Source organism: Leptonychotes weddellii, chromosome 8 (genome assembly GCF_054177405.1).
Source record: "Leptonychotes weddellii isolate Sample4059 chromosome 8, ASM5417740v2, whole genome shotgun sequence".
NCBI lineage: Eukaryota > Metazoa > Chordata > Mammalia > Carnivora > Phocidae > Leptonychotes > Leptonychotes weddellii.
In genome coordinates this window covers 81,151,525-81,173,237 of record NC_138376.1, presented here as the reverse complement: position 1 = coordinate 81,173,237, position 21,713 = coordinate 81,151,525, and the positions used below count along the sequence as shown (strand labels likewise).

At 46.6% G+C, this 21,713-nt stretch overlaps 2 protein-coding genes across 3 annotated transcripts in view; both read left to right on the top strand.

The window, feature by feature from the left end:
* The window catches only part of PDSS2 (decaprenyl diphosphate synthase subunit 2), a 269,730-nt gene extending 254,491 nt beyond the window's left edge, over window positions 1-15,239 (top strand). Inside the window, exon 8 of one of the 2 annotated variants that reach the window (XM_081828740.1) lies at window positions 14,772-15,239. In XM_081828740.1, coding sequence (XP_081684866.1) covers window positions 14,772-14,825 — 54 coding nt within the window. In that variant the 3' untranslated portion in view covers window positions 14,826-15,239. The other variant, XM_081828742.1, reaches the window with a different exon arrangement.
* A 1,287-nt stretch (window positions 15,240-16,526) lies between these two features.
* BEND3 (BEN domain containing 3) overlaps window positions 16,527-21,713 on the top strand; it is a 32,086-nt gene continuing 26,899 nt past the window's right edge. The window contains exon 1 of the mRNA XM_081828732.1: window positions 16,527-17,671. The gene's annotated coding sequence lies outside the window, so the exon portion shown is untranslated. The remainder of the gene's footprint in view (window positions 17,672-21,713) is intronic.

Here is a 21,713-nt window from a genome sequence, read left to right as displayed (position 1 = left end):
TGCTGGGCATGGAGGCTGCTTAAGATTTTCTCTCTCTCGGGGCGCCTGGGTGGCTCAGTTGGTTAAGCGACTGCCTTCGGCTCAGGTCATGATCCTGAAGTCCCGGGATCGAGTCCCGCATCGGGCTCCCTGCTCAGCGGGGAGTCTGCTTCTCCTTCTGACCCTCCCCCCTCTCATGTGCTCTCTGTCTCTCTCATTCTCTCTGTCTCAGATAAATAAATAAAATCTTTAAAAAAAAAAAAAAAAGATTTTCTCTCTCTTGCCCTCTCTCTGCCTCTCCCCCCCATCTAAAAAAAAAAAATACAGAAAGGGGAAAAGAAGTATAAGATGTGTAGTAAATGAAAAATGTAAAATAAAATGCAGAAATAAGTACTTATATTGGAATTAATTATAATAAATATACATTAATTAAATTGACCAAACACTGTATGTTAACTATGCTAGAATTAAAAATTGTTTAAATATTAGATTGACTAATTAAAAACCAGACTCTGGGGGCGCCTGGGTGGCTCAGTCAGTTAGGCCTGCAGCTCTTGATTTTGGCTCAGGCTGTGATTTCAGGGTCCTGGGATTGAGCCCCATGTCAGGCTCCACACTCAGCAGGGAGTCTGCTTGGGGATTCTTTCTCCCTCTCCCTCTGCCCTTTTCCCCTCCCCCACTTGTGCTTGCATGCTCTCTTTTTCTCCTTCTCTCTCAAATAAAAAAATAAATCTTAAAAAAAAAACCCACTCTGATTGGGTTAAAAAGTAAGATCCAATAATAAGTTGTCTAAAAGAGAAACTTAAAAGGCACAAAAAGTTTAAAAATAAAAGATGGAAAAAAATTATGAACCAAAAGAAAAAGGGAAGAATCTTAATAGCTGACAATATAGAATATAGAGCAAAAAAATATAAGGGACAAAGAAGGACATTATATGCTGATTAAAGGAATAGAGCAAGAAGCTCTAACCATCAAAAACATGTATGCACCTAACAATACAACATCAAAATATACAAAGAAACATCTTTAAAAAATTTCTGGGAGAAATGGATAAATCAAGTTATAGTTAAAAGATTTTAGCCACATCTTTCAGAAATTGATAAATCAAGCACATAAAATAAATATATTGAAATTTTTGAATAATTCAGTTAGTAAGCTAAAGCTATGAGGTAGATATAGAACCCAACACCCAAGGAATGGTTCAGTAATAACTTTCAGATTAAACTATGTGAAGATGTCCATGGCTGACAATTTTTGGTCCATAAAAGTGGTAGTTTCATCTTATTCAACCTAAACCACATAGATTGCTGAAGGAACTAAATCAGCTAATGTGTATAAAACAATCAGCACAATGTCTAATTTAGTCTCCTTTGGTCTGTAGTCTACTGAGAGTACTTGCCTTGATTATTGGTTCTCATAAATTAATTCAGTAAAACCCTACTGTAATTGGGTGAGAGCCAAAGAATTCAGTAATGTGAAATGTAAGGTCACTGTTTTTTGTAAGGTTAACAACAAAACAACCAGTGTGGAGCTAACTGGTGAGGAATTCTGGGAGTCCAACTGCCATATCTAAATTCGGCCAGACAAAGCTGTAATTTGGTGCCACCTGGTGGTTGGCTCCAATTTAAATATTGTTGGGACAATTCTGAGTCCAGAGGCAGCAGGAAAGCATCAGTGATTCCAGAAATGTCCCAGTTAGTTGGCCAGATTCCGAAATTTACCTTGGAGAATACGGAGACCAGAGACTCACTCTTCACCTATCTCTTTTTCTGAAACAAGTTTACATGCCTTTCCTTCACCTTCATGACCTTGGTCTCCACCCCAAGATCCCTATCCCCACCCCTAGCATAGAACTTTAACCCCTACCCCTGACTCTTATCCCTGTACTGTTCTCAAACAGGGGCTAGGCCCAGAATGGAAGCCAGTTGCCAATTCTGCATTATATCTAAAATTGTATTTTTGATGAGTGCATTATTATGGGGTTTTACTGTGCTTATGAAGGATCCCCTGAATGCACACAACATAGTAGCACTATATTTTTTTATTTTAAAGCCTTTGATTACTGCAAGTGTTTCTGGTTGGCTATAAAAAGCCTTTATTTAGTTGAGACTAATTGAAATTCAAGCAGGAAAATAAAAGGAAGACATGCAAAGGGGGGAATTTTCATCTGGAGAATATTAACCCTATTATATGAATGCTATGAAAACTTAAATTTACAGTTGCCTTTTGTGGATGATCTCTTGTTACCCAACAGGCTCAGAACTTCTTAGTTTGGTTATTTCTTTGTTGAATTTCTCGGTTTGGGGGGTAGCTTTTCCTTCCTCATATAAACACGTGGCCCTACTCCAGTCTTACAGGCGTGCCCCCTGAACACAAACTGGGCTTCTCAGCATCTGCATGGAGGGGCAAGCCTGTAAAGGGGGTAGTGGTCAGTTATTGGTTACATTTCTGTTTCTGTCCTCATCACTCTTCCTGGCGCCCCTCCACTTGTGAGTTACGGCTGGGTCACTAAACCGAGTCGGAGATAGGCCATCTGAGAGCCCGGCACCGTTGAGAGCAGCAGAGTTCGCTGTTTGAGATCAGGCTCGTCTTGGCTTGTGGCTGCCAGAGGTCATGTCTGTCTTCAATGAAATTGTCGAGCACCAAGGAAGATTTGTGGCACACCCCAGCACAAGCCTTCATCTGCCCACTACCTATTGTTCTGACCTTACCTGTTACTTCTGCCTGACCTCTAACTTCACTGGCTCTCTGGTTTTTACTCAAAAGGGCTATTTATAGTTTTCCAAATATGGCCTGCAGTTTCCTACTCAGCTGCTGCCCACGGTATTCTCTGCTCAGAAGGCCCTTCACCCAGCCTGTGTGGGTCAGAATCCCGCTCAGCCTTCCTGTAGCCTCTCAGGACAGCCCCGTCCTTCACGGAACCTTTCTGAGCCAGCTCCTCACTCATCCTTAACGCTGGGTCTCCCTCTGGTGCCGCCTTCTGCTTTATATTACAATATGACAGTTCTGAGGGTTAGCGGTTGATTCCTTGGGTAGACTGAAATCTCTGTGAGGACAGGGACTTGACGTATCCATTTTTTAATTCCCAACAGGGCTCAAAGCTTCGCAGTTGTAGGTGTTCAATAAATATTTGTTTAATTTGGAAGTTTTTGTCACATTAAAACCAGTCAGGCTGTCTTCCAGAGAGTTCTCACCCTCTCCTGCCAATGGCATGGGTGCACAACCCTAATTTAGGTACTAAATGGCCTCCCCCACCTCTCTCTACAAGTGATATCAGCCAAATTCTGTCCCTGCAAAAATTCTCTGGGAAGGTAGCCATTGGGAAAACACATTCACTTACTCTAGCCTAGACTAGAGATCCCTTTGGCACTGAAATAATTTACTTACTTACCCAATGTCAAGGCTGAATAAATGCAGTCTCCCCCAAGTACAAAGTTTACTCACTCAGAGCTGGGATTGCTCGCCTGGGTGGCTCAGTCGTTAAGCGTCTGCCTTCGGCTCAGGTCATGATCCCAGGGTCCTGGGATCGAGCCCTGCATCGGGCTCCCTGCTCCGCGGGAAGCCTGCTTCTCCCTCTCCCACTCCCCCTGCTTGTGTCCCCTCTCTTGCTCTCTCTCTCTCTCTCTCTGTCAAATAAATAAATAAAATATTTTTTTAAAAAAGCTGGGATTGCAACAAGTATCTTACAAAGAATTTGAGTGGGTACAGAAGCTGTATCTTTTGTGTGTCTTCATTTTTTAACATTTAAATGTTATTAAATCATTGGATAGCAACTTGGATGTAACATATTTTATTATAGATAACCGTTTGAAAACTTCAGTATCTCCAGAAAGAGAATTCCGGAAATACCAAATGTGTGTCTTAGAGAATCATAACGTAAGTGCCCTCTCTGTCCCCAAACTGGTTATGAGTTTCTCCCTTGCACTGTACATAGGTCATTTATTTCTACTGATGCTAATACTTTCCTTTAAAAAAACTGTTTTTAATTTTATTGAAGAAAAGTAACCTCAAACCTCTCTAATTTCTAATGTAAGATATTCCGAGGGAAGCAGGTAATATAGATTATTGGACTCCTCTGGTCCCTTTTCCCTCAAATTCACACATGCGAGTTCCAAAGGGCAATTACTCCTCTTTGCTCCATGCTGATTGTATAGGTCAGGAGGGTAATAAGGTCGTTTATTTGAAGGATTTTCATCTGGTGTATTTCTAATATTCTTGCCCCGCTCCTGACCACTCAAATCAGTATCACAGTGAGACCAGCATCTCTCTCCCACCATCAAAGAAAATGATGAAACAAAGGTGATTTGAGTCTGAACTTTCTGCTCCCAAATTTATCATCTTCCCGGAGCACAAGGGTTGTATTGCTTTAGTCTTTTAAACCAGTAATGGCTCAGTAATAATGTTAGTCCTTTAAACCAGTGACGGCTCCGTAATAACTAGTATCGTGTGTTTACTATTAACTCGATGGCTAAACCTTCAAGTTATTACATATTTTTCAAAAACCTTATTATTGAATTCAGAAATTGCCTCTGGTAGAATCAGGAAAACAAGGTACTACACTAATAAAAGTAAATGTTACGTTATAATAAATTATTAAGAAGACACTGTGTTAGATACTTATATTTTACTTGAAAACTGGAATCTGATTAATTGCCTGAATGGGGATTTCCTTCCTAAAAGATTTTCCTAGTGCTTCCTTAGAAGCCACAGAGAAATTCTGAAACTGCCTTATAGATAACCTCAACTCAAATATGTTCAGCAAGATAATATTTTTGAGATATTAATCTATATTTTTATTCTCCTGTTATTTCTCCCTTTCTCTTCCCTGCCTCCAAGCAGAAATTCCCATCTGGGTTTATTGTCTTGGTGAAGGCATGAGATGGAACAGAAAGCTGAAATCGCCCTCAAGCTTTTGTTTCTAAAAGCATAAAGCCCCAGCAAGGAGATGATTTGAGCCATAGGCAAAATGTCTTGGGCAGACGCAGGAGGATCCCGGACAGGGTGGCGAGGAGGAGCAGGGCTGGCACGGGAGTTTTCTGGCAACCTGGCTGGGAGGCAGGCCTGCCCTTCGAGAAGACACGGATGTGAGCCATGGCACAAACTAGAGGCTGTGGGCTAGATCTGACTTTGTTTGGCTGTGTGAATTTCAGTCATTCATATTAAAAATCTGGGCAATTTCACATAAAATTCCAGGTTTGGGTTTCTCTAAAGTAATTGGCGGATTTGGCCGTACTGGATTCAGTCTATAATGGCACCAAATGGCTGTCTGCCTTGGATAAGGACTGAACCCTCTTGTTCGCCAGAGTCCCCGCCCGTCCCTGCCTTTTCCCTGCACTGACACCAAGAGTTACTCATCCTAACACTCACTGCTGTTTTCCAGGCAATAGAGGATGCTCCTCTTTACCCAAGATTTTTTCCGTTAAGTGGAGAAACAAAAGATAGACTAAAGATGGCTCACATTGAAAGAAACAGGGGAGCTAGTGCATTTTTTTGTAGAAGTGAAGATGTTCTTATGTGTTGAAGAGGCAATCCACCAGCTTCCCGCTTGAATTCTCCTTGCTGCTTCCTGTAGGCATTTGCATCAAGTATCCCTGTTCCAGGCAGCCTTGCAAAGAGATGATCATGTCCCCAGTCAGGCTTGGCAGAGCCGCTGCCTGCAGGGCATAGTGAGCAGGACGATGGGTGGCTTATCCAGAACCGATGTGGGCAAATGCCTGGAGGTCAGAGGCCCTTGGAAGCCCGCTGAGGGTGGGGAAGACTCCAAAACAATGGGGCTTAACATAGAAAGTAAATTATAAACAGTTATTTCACACACACAAATGTATGAACTCAGATCTCATGGAATACCTTTATTATCTCACTGGCTTGGTTGTTTAGCTCTGAGCTCTAGCGGCTCCAGTGTGCTCACATGATAGAGGCTTCCAGAACCTGTCCTGGAGAAAGACAGCAGGACGCAGTGTTCTTTTCCTTGTGGATGGCGGAAAGAGAATCAGCATTAGAATTGTGGTTTGGGAACCATCACCTGTTTTAGAATCATACGGTGGCATCTCTCCCTTTCTGCATGGAGTTTCGACTTAAAATGGGGCTCTGGGGGGCGCCCGGTGGCTCAGTCGGTTAAGCGTCTGCCTTCGGCTCAGGTCATGGTCCCAGGGTCCTGGGATCGAGCCCCGCGTCGGGCTCCCTGCTCCGCGGGGAGCCTGCTTCTCCCTCTCCCTCTGCTGCTCCCCCTCTTGTGCTCTCTCTCTCTGTGTCAAATAAACAAATAGAATCTTTAAAAAATAATAATAAAATAAAATAAAATGGGGTTCTATGGGTGTCTTCCAGACAGCATTCAGGTTGGGCATATGAACCTTGGTGTTTTTGCTGCTCAACTAGAAATGCGTTTTTCAAAACCCCAGCTGTTATGTGCCTGGGTTAGTTATCTCAACAGGTCGCTTACCTCATTTATGACCAGTAAAAATAACAGCTCTCCTTTACTGAGCTAACCTTCCGCCATCCACTAGAGCAATGCTACACCTAACCGCCTTGTTTATAACCACCTGGAGGGTGGGGTTGCTCCATGCTGTGAATAGGGAAACGGAAGCCAAAAAGTTTGAGCAAGCTTCTAAAATCTCACACTGGGCACACGTTGGAGTCAGGATTCAAATCCAGGTCTGCCTGACTGTATAAGCTCAGCATTCCACAGCTAGCAAGCACCACAGTATTTATTACCACTTGCTATCTGCCGGACAACAATCGGGCTGAGTATGAATGCAATGGCCAAATCTTCAGGGAGCAGCAAAATTAAATTAGGCACATTCTTTTTTTTTTCTTCTTTTTTTTTAACGATTATTTATTTATTTATTTGACAGAGAAAGACACAGCGAGAGAGGGAACACAAGCAGGGGGAGTGGGAGAGGGAGAAGCAGGCTTCCTGCAGAGCAGGGAGCCCGACGCGGGGCTCGATCCCAGGACCCTGGGATCATGACCTGAGCCGAAGGCAGACGCCCAACGACTGAGCCACCCAGGCGCCCCTAAATTAGGCACATTCTTTAGAAATAAAAGGGAAGGCAGGTTCCTGCAGTGACAGGTTTTGCAGGAGTCCTTGGATTTGTGCTGGTAGCAGAGGAAGTCACCTTGTCAGCAGAACATTCACTCTGGGGCCCTGTGCTTCTGGGATGCTAAGACTGGGTCCAGATGAGCATACTACTCTTTTCCCCAACTTTTATGAGTTGAAGTGTATCCCCCAAAAGACACTGAAATCCTTACCCTCAGTATCTGTGAACAGGACGTTATTTGGAAATAGGGTCTTTGCAGATGATCAAGTTGAGGTGAGGTCATTAGGATGGCTCCAATTCACTATGACTGGCATTCTTATAAAAAGGAGAGATTTGGGGGCACCTGGGTGGTTCAGTCAGTTGAGTGTCCGACTCTTGGTTTTAGCTCAGGTCATGATCTTATGGGTCATTGGATCTGGCCCCGCATCAAGCTCTGTGCTCAGTGGGGAGTCTGCTTGAAGATTCTCTCCCTCTGCCCTTCCCCCATGCATGACCGCATGCTCTCTCTCAAATAAATCTTTCATAAACTAAATTAAAATAAAATAAAAAGGAGAAATTTGGACACAGAGACAGGCATGTACAGAGGGAAGACTATGTGAAGACATAGGGAGAATGCCATCGACAAGCCAAAGAATAGCTGAGGCTACCAGAAACAGAGAGAGGCCTGGAACAGATGCTTGTTCACAGCCCTCAGAAAGAATCAACCTGGCCAACACCTTGATTTTGGTCTTCTTGACTCCAAAATTGTGAGATAATAAGTTTCTGATGTTCTAAGCCACCCAGTTTGTGGCACTTTGTGATGGCAGCCCTAGGAAAGAAAAACACCATCCAACCTGTATACTTTTAATTGTTTTATTATTATTTTTTAAAGATTTTATTTATTTTAGGGATGCCTGGGTGGCTCAGTTGGTTAAGTGGCTGCCTTTGGCTCAGGTCATGATCCCAGGGTCCTGGGATCGAGTCCTGCATCGGGCTCCTTGCTCGGTGGGGAGCCTGCTTCTCCCTCTGCCATTCCCCCTGCTTGTGCTGTTCACTCTCGCTCTCTCTCTGACAAATAAATAAATAAAATCTTTAAAAAAAAATTTTAAAAAAGATTGTATTTATTTTAGAGAGAGAGAGAGTGCACGCACCAGCAGAGAGAGGAGCAGAGGGAGAAGGAGAGGGAGATAACCTCCAGCAGACTGCTGAGCCAGAGCCCAACATAGGGCTCGATCCCAGGACCCTGAGATCACGACCTGAACCTAAACCAAGAGTCAGACACTCAACCGACTGAGCCACCCAGGTACCCCCGTATACTTCTTTAAAAGGGAAGATTCAGTTGTGTGGCTTTGTCATCATCCACTTCAGAGTCCTCCTCCTGAGCGGGTCTGGGAGCCCCAGAAGGGTCTGGCATCGTCCACATGCAGCCTTGAACCCATATTTCGAGGCTTAGCCCCCAGTCCAGTCAGCTGGAATATCTAGAGCCTGTGTCTGAGTCACAGCAGGGAAGAACCACTTGAGATCCTTAATGCAGAAGGTGGCAGAAGGTATGACACACATTCTGAAGCATCGTGGAGTCCAGTCCAAAAGTATCATGGACAATGTGAATCACAGTACCATCAAGTAAGACCAGTTAGCCTGAGATGAGGGCCGTCTGCAAAAAAGGTCTAAGCGGGAGCACAAACCTGGGTGTTACTACCTCTGGTGGGGAAGGGGCTGGTGAAAACACGGCAGAGGAGGTTTTGAAGGAAGACCAGGCATTGACAAGGGGCCTCTAAAAGCCTCTAAGGCTCAGGCAGAAGAGGCGGAAGTGCCCAGTGTGAGCAGGAAAGGAGTGCTCCAGCACTCCTATGTGTCTTAGTGTAGAATGGGATTTTCTGAAAGAAGATTAAATTCTATTCTAGTCAGCACTATTTCTGTTTTGAACAATTAAATTGGGAAATAACTAGACTTAATTGGAAAATAGCAGAAGAGCTAGTACTTAGGCTATAATGCAGGTCATGCCAATTGTCAGTTACTCATCGAGAGCCTGGCACATATTAGGTCTGCAGTAACTATTTGTTACATGAAAGAATGAGTTACAAACCATCTAATCTCTCTGGACATTATTTTTTTTTTTCATCTGTTCAAAAATGGGATAAATTGGTATGGGGAGGTGATATACCTGTTCCATCTCTCTCAGATCCGTGATCAAAGGCAAACAGGGTGACAAAATGTGAAAACACTGTTGTTATGAACTGAATGTTTATGTTCCTCCCAAATCCATATGTTGAAGCCCTAACCCCCAGTGTAAAGGTATTTGAAGATGGGGCTTTTGGGAGGTAATGAGGCTTAGATGAGGTCATAAGGGTGGGGCCCTCATGGTAGGATCAGTGCTCTTTTTTTTTTTTAAGATTTATTTATTTGAGGGGTGGGGGAAAGCACGCAAGAGTAGGGGGGAGTGGCAAAGGGGGAAAGAGAATCCCAAGCAGACTCCCCGCCAAGTGTGGAGTCCAACATGGGGCTCAGTCTCACGACCCTGAGGTCATGACCTGAGCTGAAACCAAGAGTTCAGACGCTCAACCCACTGAGCCACCCAGGCACCCCAGGATCAGTGCTCTTATAAGAAGAAATACACAGCGAGTTTGCTCTTTTCCTATTCACCATGTGAGGACGCAGCAGGAAGGTAGCTATCTGCAAACCAGGAAGCCAGCTTTCACCAGAACCCAACCGTGCTGCCACTCTGATCTCAGACTTCCAGCCTCCAGAAAAGTGAGAAGATAAATTTCCATTATTTAAGCCCCCGAGTGCAGGGTATTTTGTTATGGCGGCCAGAGCAGACTAAGACAACAATGGGAAGACCTTTATGACTGTGAACTTTATGGAGCTCTGTATTGGGCAGGGGGGCGCGGTTCTGGCATGGGGCGCAGATTCTACCATGAATTAGCTACTTGCCTTTGGGCTCTTCCCTTGTAACAGCATAGGGGGTACAGGGACATTTCCAGGCACCATTCATACAGACTAGGACCCATCCTGTCCTAATGTTTGACCTTTTGTTTCTTCATCTATAAAAAAAAAAGGATGAGAAATGGAACATGGTATCTAACAGCAATTCATTTATTCTTTCAGCAGATATTTGTTGAGAATTGACTGTGTCTGAGGCACAGAGCCAGGTACTCGGAGACAGAGCATTGGAACAGGGTCTTGCCCTCCAGGAGTTTACAGAAAGGCACTTACAGCTTCCTGTGAGCAGAGTCTCTGTATTAGTCAGCTAATTTGCCGTAACAAAACATCACAGACTCAGGGGCTTAAACCACAGACCTTTATTTCTTATAATTCTGGATGCCGGAGGTCAGGGTACCAGCACATTGGTTTCCCCTGAGGCCCCTTCTCCCTGGCTTGCAGACGGCCTCCTTCTCTTCATGTCCCCTGTTGGCCTTTTCTCTGTGTGCATTGCTGGTGACTCTCCCTCTGCTTTTAAGAATACACGGGAGGGCGCCTGGGTGGCTCAGTTGGTTAGGCGACTGCCTTCAGCTTAGGTCATGATCCCAGGGTCCTGGGATCAAGTCCCACATCGGGCTCCCGGCTCAGCGGGGAGCCTGCTTCTCCCTTTAACCCTCTCCTCTCTCATGCTGTTTCTCTCTCGCTCGCTCTCTAATAAATAAATAAATAAAATCTTAAAAAAAAAAAAGAATACACGGGAGACTCTTAATCAGAGGAAACAGACTGAGGGTCACTGGAGGGGAGAGGGGTGGGGGGATGGAGTAACTGGTCGATGGGCATTTAGGAGTGCATTGATGTAAGAGCACTGGGTGTTATATGCAACTGATGAATCACTGACATCTGCCTCTGAAACCAATAATACATAATGTTAATTAATTGAATTTAAATGAAAAAAAAGAATACCAGTCATTGGACTGAGAGGCACACCCATATGACCTCATTTAACATTAATTACCTCTTTAGAGATTCCATCTCTAAATACAGTCACTTGGGGCACCTGGGTGGCTCAGTCAGTTAAGCATCATGGGATCGAGGGTCCTGGGATCCAGTTCCGCATCAGGCTCCCTGCTCAGTGGGGCGTCTGCCTCTCTCTCTGCCCTCCCCCAGCTTGTGTGCGTGCTCTCTCTCTCTCTCAAAAATAAGTAAATAAAATTTCTAAAAAGTAATTAAAAAAATAAATACAGTCACTTTCTCAGGCATATTGGGGGTTAGGACTTCAACACATGGATTTAGGGGGAGGTCAGAGTTGAGTTCCTAACAGCCTCTATGACCAGGAAAGAAAAGGCACTGTGGAAGTACAGAGCAGGGGCATCTCGCCCAGACTTGGACTACCCGCAGCCTCTCGAGGAAGAGATCTAAGTTAACTGAAGGATGGGGCTGGCGGCAGGGGCTGCTATTCTGAATAAATATACTCTGTGAAGCACAAGCCTTGTATATTTCACTTTTTTGTGGCCTCTGACTTTTTTTTTTTTTAATGTGTTTGGCCTTTGGTAGGAATAACAAAGAGGAACCCAAAAACATTCCAGAAGCCAATGTGCCTTGGGCAAGCCACCTTTCCTTTTTTTTTTTTTAAGATTTTTATTTATTTATTTGACAGAGAGAGACACAGCGAGAGAGGGAACACAAGCAGGGGGAGTGGGAGAGGGAGAAGCAGGCTCCCCGCCGAGCAGGGAGCCCGATGCGGGGCTCGATTCCAGGACCCTGGGATCATGACCTGAGCTGAAGGCAGACGCTTAACGACTGAGCCACCCAGGCGCCCCGCCACCTTTCCTTTTTGCCTCAGCTTCCTTCTTGGTATAATCAAGCACTCCGCATTTATTATTTCCCAGACCTTAATGTGCCATGATTCTAGGGAAATCCTTAGGTATATTCACAGTTACTTCTCTAAAATACTGGGTTGACAATTCAGAAGCTTGGGGAAAGGGAGACATGGATTCTGTAGCCAAATGCCATATTAACTTTTGGAGCATTATTAAGATCTCTTCTCTCTGTTTTCTAATAAGAACATGTAGATAAAGGGGAGCCTGGTGACAGGAGTAAATCCAGACTCTCACACCAGCTCTGCATGACTTACCTACTCCAGGGTGACTTTTGCTCTGTAGGCCCCGGTGACGTCTGTGGGAAGGGGGTACAGGGCTGCAAAAGCAATGGATGCCCATTGTGGGAAAAAGTAAAACCCAACATGACACAAAGGTATTATGTGAAAAAGTACATTCCTTTTCTCGCTCCCAGCCTATACCGTAGGGGAAACCACGCCTCCCCGTTTTCCACATCTTCTAACTTACGCTGAAATATATGTATTTGTTTTTCTTTTTTTTTACAAAAACAGGGTGATACTACATATGTTGTCTGGCACACAGGAGTGTGACAGCACCTGGCTCCAGGGGTCCCAAACAGACCAGGCTCAGCCAGCCGCCACTGACAAAATCCAAAGGCAGAGAAACAAATGGTGGTGGAACAAGAAAGGAATTTATTTATTTATTTATTTATTAAAGATTTTATTTATTTAAAAGAGACAGACACAGCGAGAGAGGGAACACAAGCAGGGGGAGTGGGAGAGGGAGAAGCAGGCTTCCTGCTGAGCAGGGAGCCCGATGCGGGGCTCAATCCCAGGACCCTGGGATCGTGACCTGAGCCGAAGGCAGATGCTTAACAGCTGAGCCACCCAGGCGCCCCAAGAAAGGAATTAAAAAAAATTTTTTTTTTAATAATCTCTATACTCAGACCTGGGGGCTCAAACTCATGACCCAAGATCAAGAGTTGCATGCTCTTCCGACTGAGCCAGCCAGGCACCGTGCACAAGAATGGAATTTATTTAAATGAAGCCAACAGCGGGAGGAACACAGAGTAGCCTCTAGAAGACTATCTCCAAAAGGCTGAAACTACTTCCAGGTTTATATAAGGAAAATGTGGGGCAAAGGTGGGCGGGTACCTGCAGGTAGGCAGTGAAGGTCAAAAGGATCAGTGTCCTGGAGTCAACCCTGGGAGGGGTCTTGTAGGCTCAGGGCAGTCCTTGCTGGTCAGGGGATAGTTTTGGCTCCCATTAGCGGATGCTCTGCCCTCAGGGTCTTCCGCCTGAGCCAAGAGACAAACTGGAAAGAACCCAACTAGAAAAGTTTGAGGTCAAAACGGAGACAGCCCAAGTCCTCTTTCAAATAGATCTCTAATTGTCTTTTACTCAATAAAGTGGCATTGACATTCATTCTTCTGTCCCCATAAAAAAGAGTAGTTCTCTTTCTAAAGCCTATGTAGTATGCTAGCATGTGTCATTTATTGAACAATTTTTCAAAACCCCTCCCATTTTTTTGCTAACATGAATGATCCTGCAATGAACATACTTGTAGATGTAGCTTTGGTTGAGTATTTCCCCTCGAAGGATTCCTAGAAGTAGAACCACTGGATCTCGAGTTCATGTTTATGAGGTGTTTCATTGTACAGAAAAAATTTTAGGTCAAATAAGACCCCCCAAAAATGTGTGTATCTATGTATGTATACCATTTCATTTAAAAAGTCTTGACTCACAGCATGAAATAATTTCTTAAAAATTGGCCGGTTACTAGACTAGTATGTCTTCTTTTTCTTCTTTTTTTAATGGGCACTGATTGGCTGGGAAGCCAGCCTCCCCTTACTCCCTGCTTCCTGACAGTCGGAGCTGTGTGATCAGCGTGGGGACTCCTGACTGCAGGCCCGTGGGCGCCCCTCTGGGTGTGGGGGCCCTGGTGGCTTCTACGCCTCCAGCCAGCACTCTGGACTCAGAATGAGCTATAGTTCAGATTGGCATTTGTTTTCTCAAGGGCTTGAAATTGAGAGTGGGATTGCAGCAATTTTCACTCTTCCTAACATTTCTTTTTGCAGAATCCTATTGTGCAAGCCAGATATCCAACTAAAATCAGATCTTAATGGCTGTGTTGGGTACTTAAAATCTCAGGCTGCTATAAATTATTAAATAGGCCTCAACACAGAAGAAGAACTGCCCAGCACAAATTCTCTGCAGCTTTTTCATTCAAAACTTAATCTTTTCCCCCATATTTGGGTCGTTTACCGGCTCCGGATTCCGGTAAAGGTAGGTCTCCCCGCTCCCACCCCCCCAGCACACAAGGGGTTAAACTTAACTCCCGGAGCCTAATTTCCCAAACAAAAGCCAGTTTTGCAAGTTATTTTTCAAGGTGTGTCTTTCCATAAGTTCTATTTAATAAAGTTAATACATGTTCCCACTTCCCTTCTTTTTTTCCCTTCTTCTCTGTTGTCAGTATTCATGGAATCTGGATCTGTCAGCTACTTATGTTTGAAGTGGAAGAATTGGCAAAATTATACATCCAGCAGGCAAGAAATAAAGTGGAAATGTCTCACAAGTAACACTGAAATCTGTTGCGTTGTTTTAAGACTTAACTACTGAGAAAAAAAAAAAAGCCCTACTAAATATTGTCTTGGCAACTATAAATATATTTTAGCGATGATAAAAACCTTTAGAATAGCAGCTACAAGATATCTGAAACCTAATGCCTATCTGTCTGCCACTCTCAATTATATATATTTATATTCTATATATCCCATTCTTCATTAAATGCTGTGCAATTTTCCTTTTGAGTTGCTGTAGTGTTTTATGTGAATCCTTTATATGGCCAAGGAGCCAATTTCCCCCCCTGCTGCATTTTACTCAGGTAAGATTGGAAATGAGCTCGTTAGATCAATTGCTACAACTCTAATTTGAAAACTTGAAAAATGCATTTCTAACTAAGAAATTTCCAATCATGCAGATATCTAAAACTCAGTTTTCTTTGTTTTTTTTTTCAGGTCTTTCCACACATCCCCATGAACCAGGAACTGTCACTCCTACTGACTTCTTAGGGTTGTGTTGGGCAGGAATTGTGTTTTTTATACCTCATTCCTCTCCCCATCTTACTCCATGTTTATTCATCTTTTTTCAGAAGGCATTACTTTTATCCACTTGCACTTTCAGACCTATTTTTTTTTTTCAGAGCTATTATTTTTTAAAGCCTCCAAAATACAAGTTAGATACAGTTATTCCAGTGCAGCTTTGGAGGTTGTTTTCACCTTCATATACTATTTTCCCTTATGAAACAAAACAAAAAACATACAAAACCATTTGAGGGTAGGCCATTTCCTAGATAGCAATGATTTTCATTTCCGTTAATAACTTATTTGGAATGAACAGCTTACTTTGTTAAGTAGATTGATCCAGTTATGCAAATTAAGATGTGTAATTTACAATAATACTCAAGGTCACTTTGTTATTTTCTAAGATGTTTTTAAAAAGTCAGCCGTCAGGTAAGCACGCTGCTCGCTTTAGATGCTATTTATTAATAAAATTATTGTATTTGGTTTCAAATATGAACAAAGAAATGTTGGTTTCTATTATTTTTATTTCTATTGTTTTACTATTTAATTTCTCCTTAAATACCTCGGTTGTTACTGTGAAAGGGCTGAAGATACAGATCTTCACAACACATATCTCATCTAATCCCCTTTGTAAAAATGTAACAAGGTCATTTTACATTTTTAAACCACTTCTGCCAAGTGGTTTAAAAATGCAAAGTGAGCTTAAATGCTACTCTTAACTTCCTAACTCTTCTACCGGGAAATCCTAGAAAACTGAACTAATGAAATGCAACTTATACTCTTTAAATTCTAATTATAACTGTCAAATTAAATTGAAGGTGAGACTAAAACCTCTGTATCTGTTAAGTGAGTCAAGCGATGTCCTGGATCATACGTGTTATTTAATGTGCAAGTGTAAAAGTCAAGTTCCCGGCAGAAATCGAAGTGCCTCCATTCTGTCTTCTGGGAATGTATAAATTAACCATTCTCCCCCAAGCGGTCCTCCTCCCTTCCTCCCTCCGCCCTATTTTAAATGTAGATAGGGCGTCTCAAGTCTTTTGAATTTGAAGGGCTGCTATCTCGGCCCCATTCTTTTCATCATCCTGTTTTGAATGACACTGAGCACGTATAGATTCTTTTATAAAAGCACCCCCTGGATGCAGAGCTCGGTTCTCCCGGAGGCTTGCTAATTTTGCATAGCAATTAGTACTGACTTCTCAAAATGGGCTATCCAAATGCAGCCTCCAGAATGTTCCACGTAGTTCCTCAAAGGTCTTAGATAACCGTGCGCCTTTTGATTTCAAACCCGAAGGGAAAGAACTTGCATAATTACTAAATTCCCAATTGGAGTGGCCCGGAGGAGGACACGGTAATCCAAAACTCTTACGTTAATTCAAACCCTCCCCGCAACTGGGCAGCAAGGAGCCAGCATATGCCTTCTTTTAAAATCTATTCTACCTATTCACTGACCGCGCAGGGCTGGGCCACATGGCTCTCTCTTGCAGCCAGTCAGCTGTGAGCAGCAGATGGGATCATTTGCATTTTTCTTTTTATATTTACTCCGACCGGCAAATTAAAGGCTTTATTAAAAAATCTACATTCTCATTGTTTGCCTAAAATACAAAAGTGGTTTAACTGTTGGATTGGGCTTCCCTGACCTTCACACGCCACACCCCTTCAAGTCACTGAGAGTTAAGAAAATACCCGAGGGGTAGGTTTCGTATTTATCAACTTGCAATCTACAGTCCGGGAGTTAGGAATAGAAAGAATCAGCCTTATTGAATTGGTGACTCGTGTTTTTCTATTTTCAGCGCTCGGCGCAGATACCCCGTGGGTTTGTCTGTGGCATGTGGGCCTGCGAGCGCGCGCACTTCTGAATCTCTTGCCCTGTAGCCTCAAACCTCAAAACTTCGCGTTACAAGTAGAAGGCTGATTTTCAGCCCAGGCTTACAACAGAGGGCGGCCACCCTGCCGGGGGAGTGGCCAGAGCCAGCGTTTCCAGCGTTTCCCAGCGCCGGGGTCGCTCCCCCGCGCCCCGCCAGACTCCATGCCGGCTTCGCGGGGCTCCGGCGGCCCACTCGGGTCCCCGCGCCCCGAGGTCTTTGTGCGGATCGCGGCGCGGGAACACCCGCCCGGGGGGCCAGGGCCACGACCGGAATGCCAAAAACTGGGGAGAGACGCGGGCGCGAGGGGAGGAGACGACCCGCAACAGTCGCCGTCCCGCGGAGGAAAAAAAAAAAAAGTAGAAAAAGAGGCTTTTCAGGTCAAACTCCTCGGGTCTGAGCAACCACGTTTTAGAGCAATGACTCGTGGGGGGAGAACACACGGTGTGCAGGGGACTTTGTTAGGCAGCGCTGCCCGGGCGCGCCGTGGGTTTCACGGCCGCCGCCCCCCGTCCCCCGCCCCCCGCGCGGGCCCACGTGGAGCGGCGCGGCGCTGGACGAAAGCGCAGGGCCGCCCGGGTCCCCGGAGTGCGCGCCCCAGCTCCCCGCCGCGGCCGTTCACGCCCGAGCGCCGCCGCCGGTCCCGCGTGTGCCCCGCTGAGGGGGAGGGGCGGGCCAGGGGTGGGGGCGGAGGGGTTGTGGTTCCACTGCAGCGGGGGCTCCTGTGTCCTTGTGCGGAAATGACACACGGAGTCCCGTCACGTCACGCGAGAGCGCAGCGCACGGACACACACAAAGAGAGGGGAAAATACACGGCGCCCTCCCGCCGCCCCCAGCAACTCCCCGGGCCGCCCCGGCCAGGCCCTCCGCGCGCGGTCCCCACTCCCCGGCCCCGCGCTCCCCCCACCCCCCCCACGTGGCGCCCAAACTCGGCGCGGGCCCGCTCTGCAAAGTACAGAACTCGCGTCCCAGGTAAGTGCGGGGCGGATCAAGCCGGCCGCGCGGTGGCGGCTCCGGGGCAGACGGACGGGCGAGTGGCTGCAACATCCATGCCGGGGTGGGGGCGGGAGCAGGGGAGGGGACGCGAAGGGGGGCTGCCCTGAGCGCGCCCGCCGGGAGGAGCGCCCACCCCCGCGCAGGGCCGAGCGGCCGGAGCGGGCGCCTAGAGCCCACGGGCTCGCCGCGCCCATTGTGCCGCGCGCCCCTTTGTGCCGGCTCGGAACGCGGCGGCTCCATGGCGTTCCGGGGAGCACGCGCGCCGCGCGGGGCGGAGGGGGGGACGCGGAGTGGAACGGTCCGCGTCGCCGCCGTCGCCCGCCCCACTCGCGCCGTGCGCGGGCCCCGCACCCCCGCCTGGCGCTGCGATGGAGCGGCCGGGGCCGCCGGAAGGCTCGGCGGAGCCCGCGGTGGGCTCGGCGCTCGCGCTCGGCCGGGCTGCGGCGGGGCACGGCTCGGCGTGTAGAAGGGGGTGTTAGAGCAGGAGCAGGGGGCGGGGACTGGAGGGAGATGCCGAGTGGGGAGCTGGAGGCCGGAGGAGCCCCCGTTCGGAGGGACGCTGCCTCCGGAGGCTGCAAATGGAGCTAGGCAGGCCGGCGGCGGCGGCGGCGGCGGCGGCCACCGGGAGCGGACAGGGACGGGCCCCGCCGCCAGGGGGCGCAGCGCTCCCTCCCCGGCTGTCCACGGCGCGCCTCGCGGTTCCCGCTGCCCGGGAGCTGGAGGCGGGCCCGGCGCCCTGGGTGTGCACCCGGCCTGGCGCGAGGCCTTCCCGGCCAGCCGCGGAGCCGGAGCCCAGGGCGCTCGCCGCGCCTCGTGACCGCCCGCCCCCTTTCCCTCTTTATTGTAAACGTGAATTCCCACGCAGACTTTGCCCTCGCCTTATCGGTGAGCGTGCTGCAACGCTTGTGAGGGCCTTGTGTGCCGCGGCAGAGTTTTTTACAAGGTGTTTTTACAGGGGTGAGAGAGTTTGATTGCTCAGGTGGCCCGCCTGGGAGAGTTGTACACGCAAAGGCTAACCCGACTAGGGTGCACGGGATGGGGCTAATAAGCACCTCAGAGTTGGTAATGTTCAACTTATTAAAGTGACTTTTGAATGTTTACCGTGCCAGAAAGCTGTGGCTGCAGGAAACTGAGGCAAGGAAGTGAGCTCCCCGGCTTGCTGGGTGTATGAGAGAGGGATGGAGAAGATTCTTTTGTTAATCCGCACTGCCAGCCCGTCGGCTTTTGTTCTGTTTCATCATCCGTCCCTAGTTCATGGTTTCCTATCAATAGCTGCACAGGACCCTGTCAGCTTCTCTCACCCTCGCTACGGACATTTGTGCATTTCTTGTATCTTCACAGTTTTAGATCTCCAGCCACTAACCTAGTGTCTGATAACTTAGTAGGTGCTCAGTAAATATTGGCTAAATGAATGGAGGGCCTCTTGGATTTCAGAAGAAAGGTGGGGTTAGTGCAGCCTGTTCCCACTAGTGGGCTCAACGGTGTATGTGTGGCCCTTGAAATTAAATTCACGGATAAAACCAGAGCTTTTAATATCTCTCACATAAAAGCTCCACCACTGAATATGGGTTTTACTGGAGACACCCATCCCTTTGATGAAGCAATTTAACAAGAAAAGTTTTGTGTCCTTCCCTTCCCCCACCACACACATAGCAGTAGTTCCAGCGAAGAGAGACCAGTTAGGACCTAGTAGACAAGGTAATCATCCCAGGAACCTCTTAAAGAGTACCACATTGCCACATTTATTACTACTATCCCTTTTGGTCACTTCTAGGTTCCTAAACATCCTTTACATGAGCAGAGGAATTGCAGAATGTATAATAATTAGGAAGAGAAAAATTAGAATCAAGCCTGACAGATTTGCTTAGGTGAAAATTTAATCTCCTGCAGAACGTCCCACCTGCCACTTTTTAGAGCTGACTAAAAAGCCCCTGAAGCAGTGAGGAAGGAAACAAGAAGCTTTTATGAATTGAATTGACACCATGATGAAAAATCTGGGGATGTGTCTTTTAAATACCTAAAAATTGTATAATGTAGAAACACATGAAGGTTGCTAGCCAACCAGCAAAAATAACTTGGTGTTAGTGTATGGGAGGTTGGGGTGTAGCATTTTTTTCCTGGCACCTAGTCGTGATGACAGGTGGTGAATTATGGTTGCTACCGTTATTACTCATTGTGCCCCTCATTGGCTAAAGTACGTTTGGGGGAATTATTTGTAGAATTAATCTTCTGGTAGATGGAACTTTTCTGCATCCTTCCCCTTCATGGTGGTTACAGGGATGTATACATGTGTTATCTTTCATGGAACTGTCCACCCCTCCCCCCAGAGAGTAAATCAGTTAATTTTTTTAAAATAAAATTTAAAGTCACAACACACATGCCCCCCAAATGGGGTATTTTATGTGCTTTGTGAGCATCGCTTTGCTCTTGCTGTTTCTTTCCCCCTCCAGATTGGACAGTTGTTCTTGTCCGCCTTCTGATGCTCCAGTACTTCTTGCAACATTATTTCAGCTTCCAGCTCTGGTGGTTTCTGGAACTAGCTGCCACACCTGACCCCCACGTGCCGTGCTAAGAGTGCTCCATGCTGGTGTCAGGACTTCCGTGTGTCAAACGGGAGACGTGCTATTTCACTGGGAGTGGTAGTTAATGCGTGGCATGTTAGTCACTGAATGATCAGACCTTTTACGAACGACTGGTTTATTTATTTATTTTTTAAAAGATTTTATTTATTTGACAGAGAGAGACACAGTGAGCGAGGGAACACAAACAGGGGGAGTGGGAGAGGGAGAAGCAGACTCCCCGCTGAGCAGGGAGCCCCATGCGGGACTCTATCCCAGGACCCTGGGATCATGACCTGAGTCGAAGTACAGACACTTAACCGACTGAGCCAGCCAGGAGCCCCTGGTCTTTCTTTTTTTTTTTTTTAAAGATTTTATTTATTTGACAGAAAGAGACACAGCGAGAGAGGGAACACAAGCAGGGGGAGTGGGAGAGGGAGAAGCAGGCTTCCCGCCGAGCAGGGAGCCCGATGCGGGGGCTCGATCCCAGGACCCTAGGATCATGACCTGAGCCGAAGGCAGACGCTTAACGACTGAGCCACCCAGGCGCCCCGCCCCTGGTCTTTCTTGTGTGCTGGGGGCTATTGGTTTGAGCATGGAGCTAGTGAATGGAAGGATGGAGGCTTGGGGATGGGGGGTATGTGCACCAGACTATGCCCCAAGTCTAATTAGCTCATGTGGTCACAAGACAACGCACTCCGAAAAAGTGGGAAGTACAGAGGAAACTCAGCTTGTACCTCCTAGGAAAATTAGTCACCACTGTACAGTCAGTCACATGGCTGAGTGCTGGGGTGTGCTGGCCCTCTTGTCCTGCTTGAGCCCCAGCTTCTGGGTGCCAAGGTTAAAGTTACAAGTCTGGTGCCTCTCACTATTGATGTCTTTGGAAGGTAGCCCCTCTTGGCCTCATGAAGGCTTTGAGAGTAATGGCTTAGCCGAGGAGGACATCGCAGTCACATTCGGACAAGACAGTGTCTGAAGGGTAAGACACCAGCTCGCAGGCAGGCAGGGTGGAGGTCGGACTTCTAGACCCGCTGGAAGATGTGGTTGTACTTGAGTAAGGAAGGCAGCAACAATTACAGCTTTAGAAAACTCGGGGGAAAATTGCCCTGGTTTTTGTGAGGACTGCTATTTTTCAAACTGCGTTTGCAGATGTGTCTAAAAATAAAAACAAATTGCAAACATGTCCTGCAAGTCCCAGGGGCAGGATGCCACTGCCAAGAGGGCCGGGTTCCGAGAGCCCCAGGACTCCCAGCCGGTCTTGTAAACGCAGAGCCCCGAGCCCCGCAAGAGCAGATGGCATGGGAACATTCTTTCTGTCCTTAGGGAGAGCATTTTATTGGATTTCACCCCCTTCCAGTTTGTTTCATTTTCATTTAAAAGAAAAGTTATTAAACTTTTAAAAGCTTTAAGCCGTATTATTTAATTTTGCCGTTTTAAGAAATATCCACTATTAAAATGAC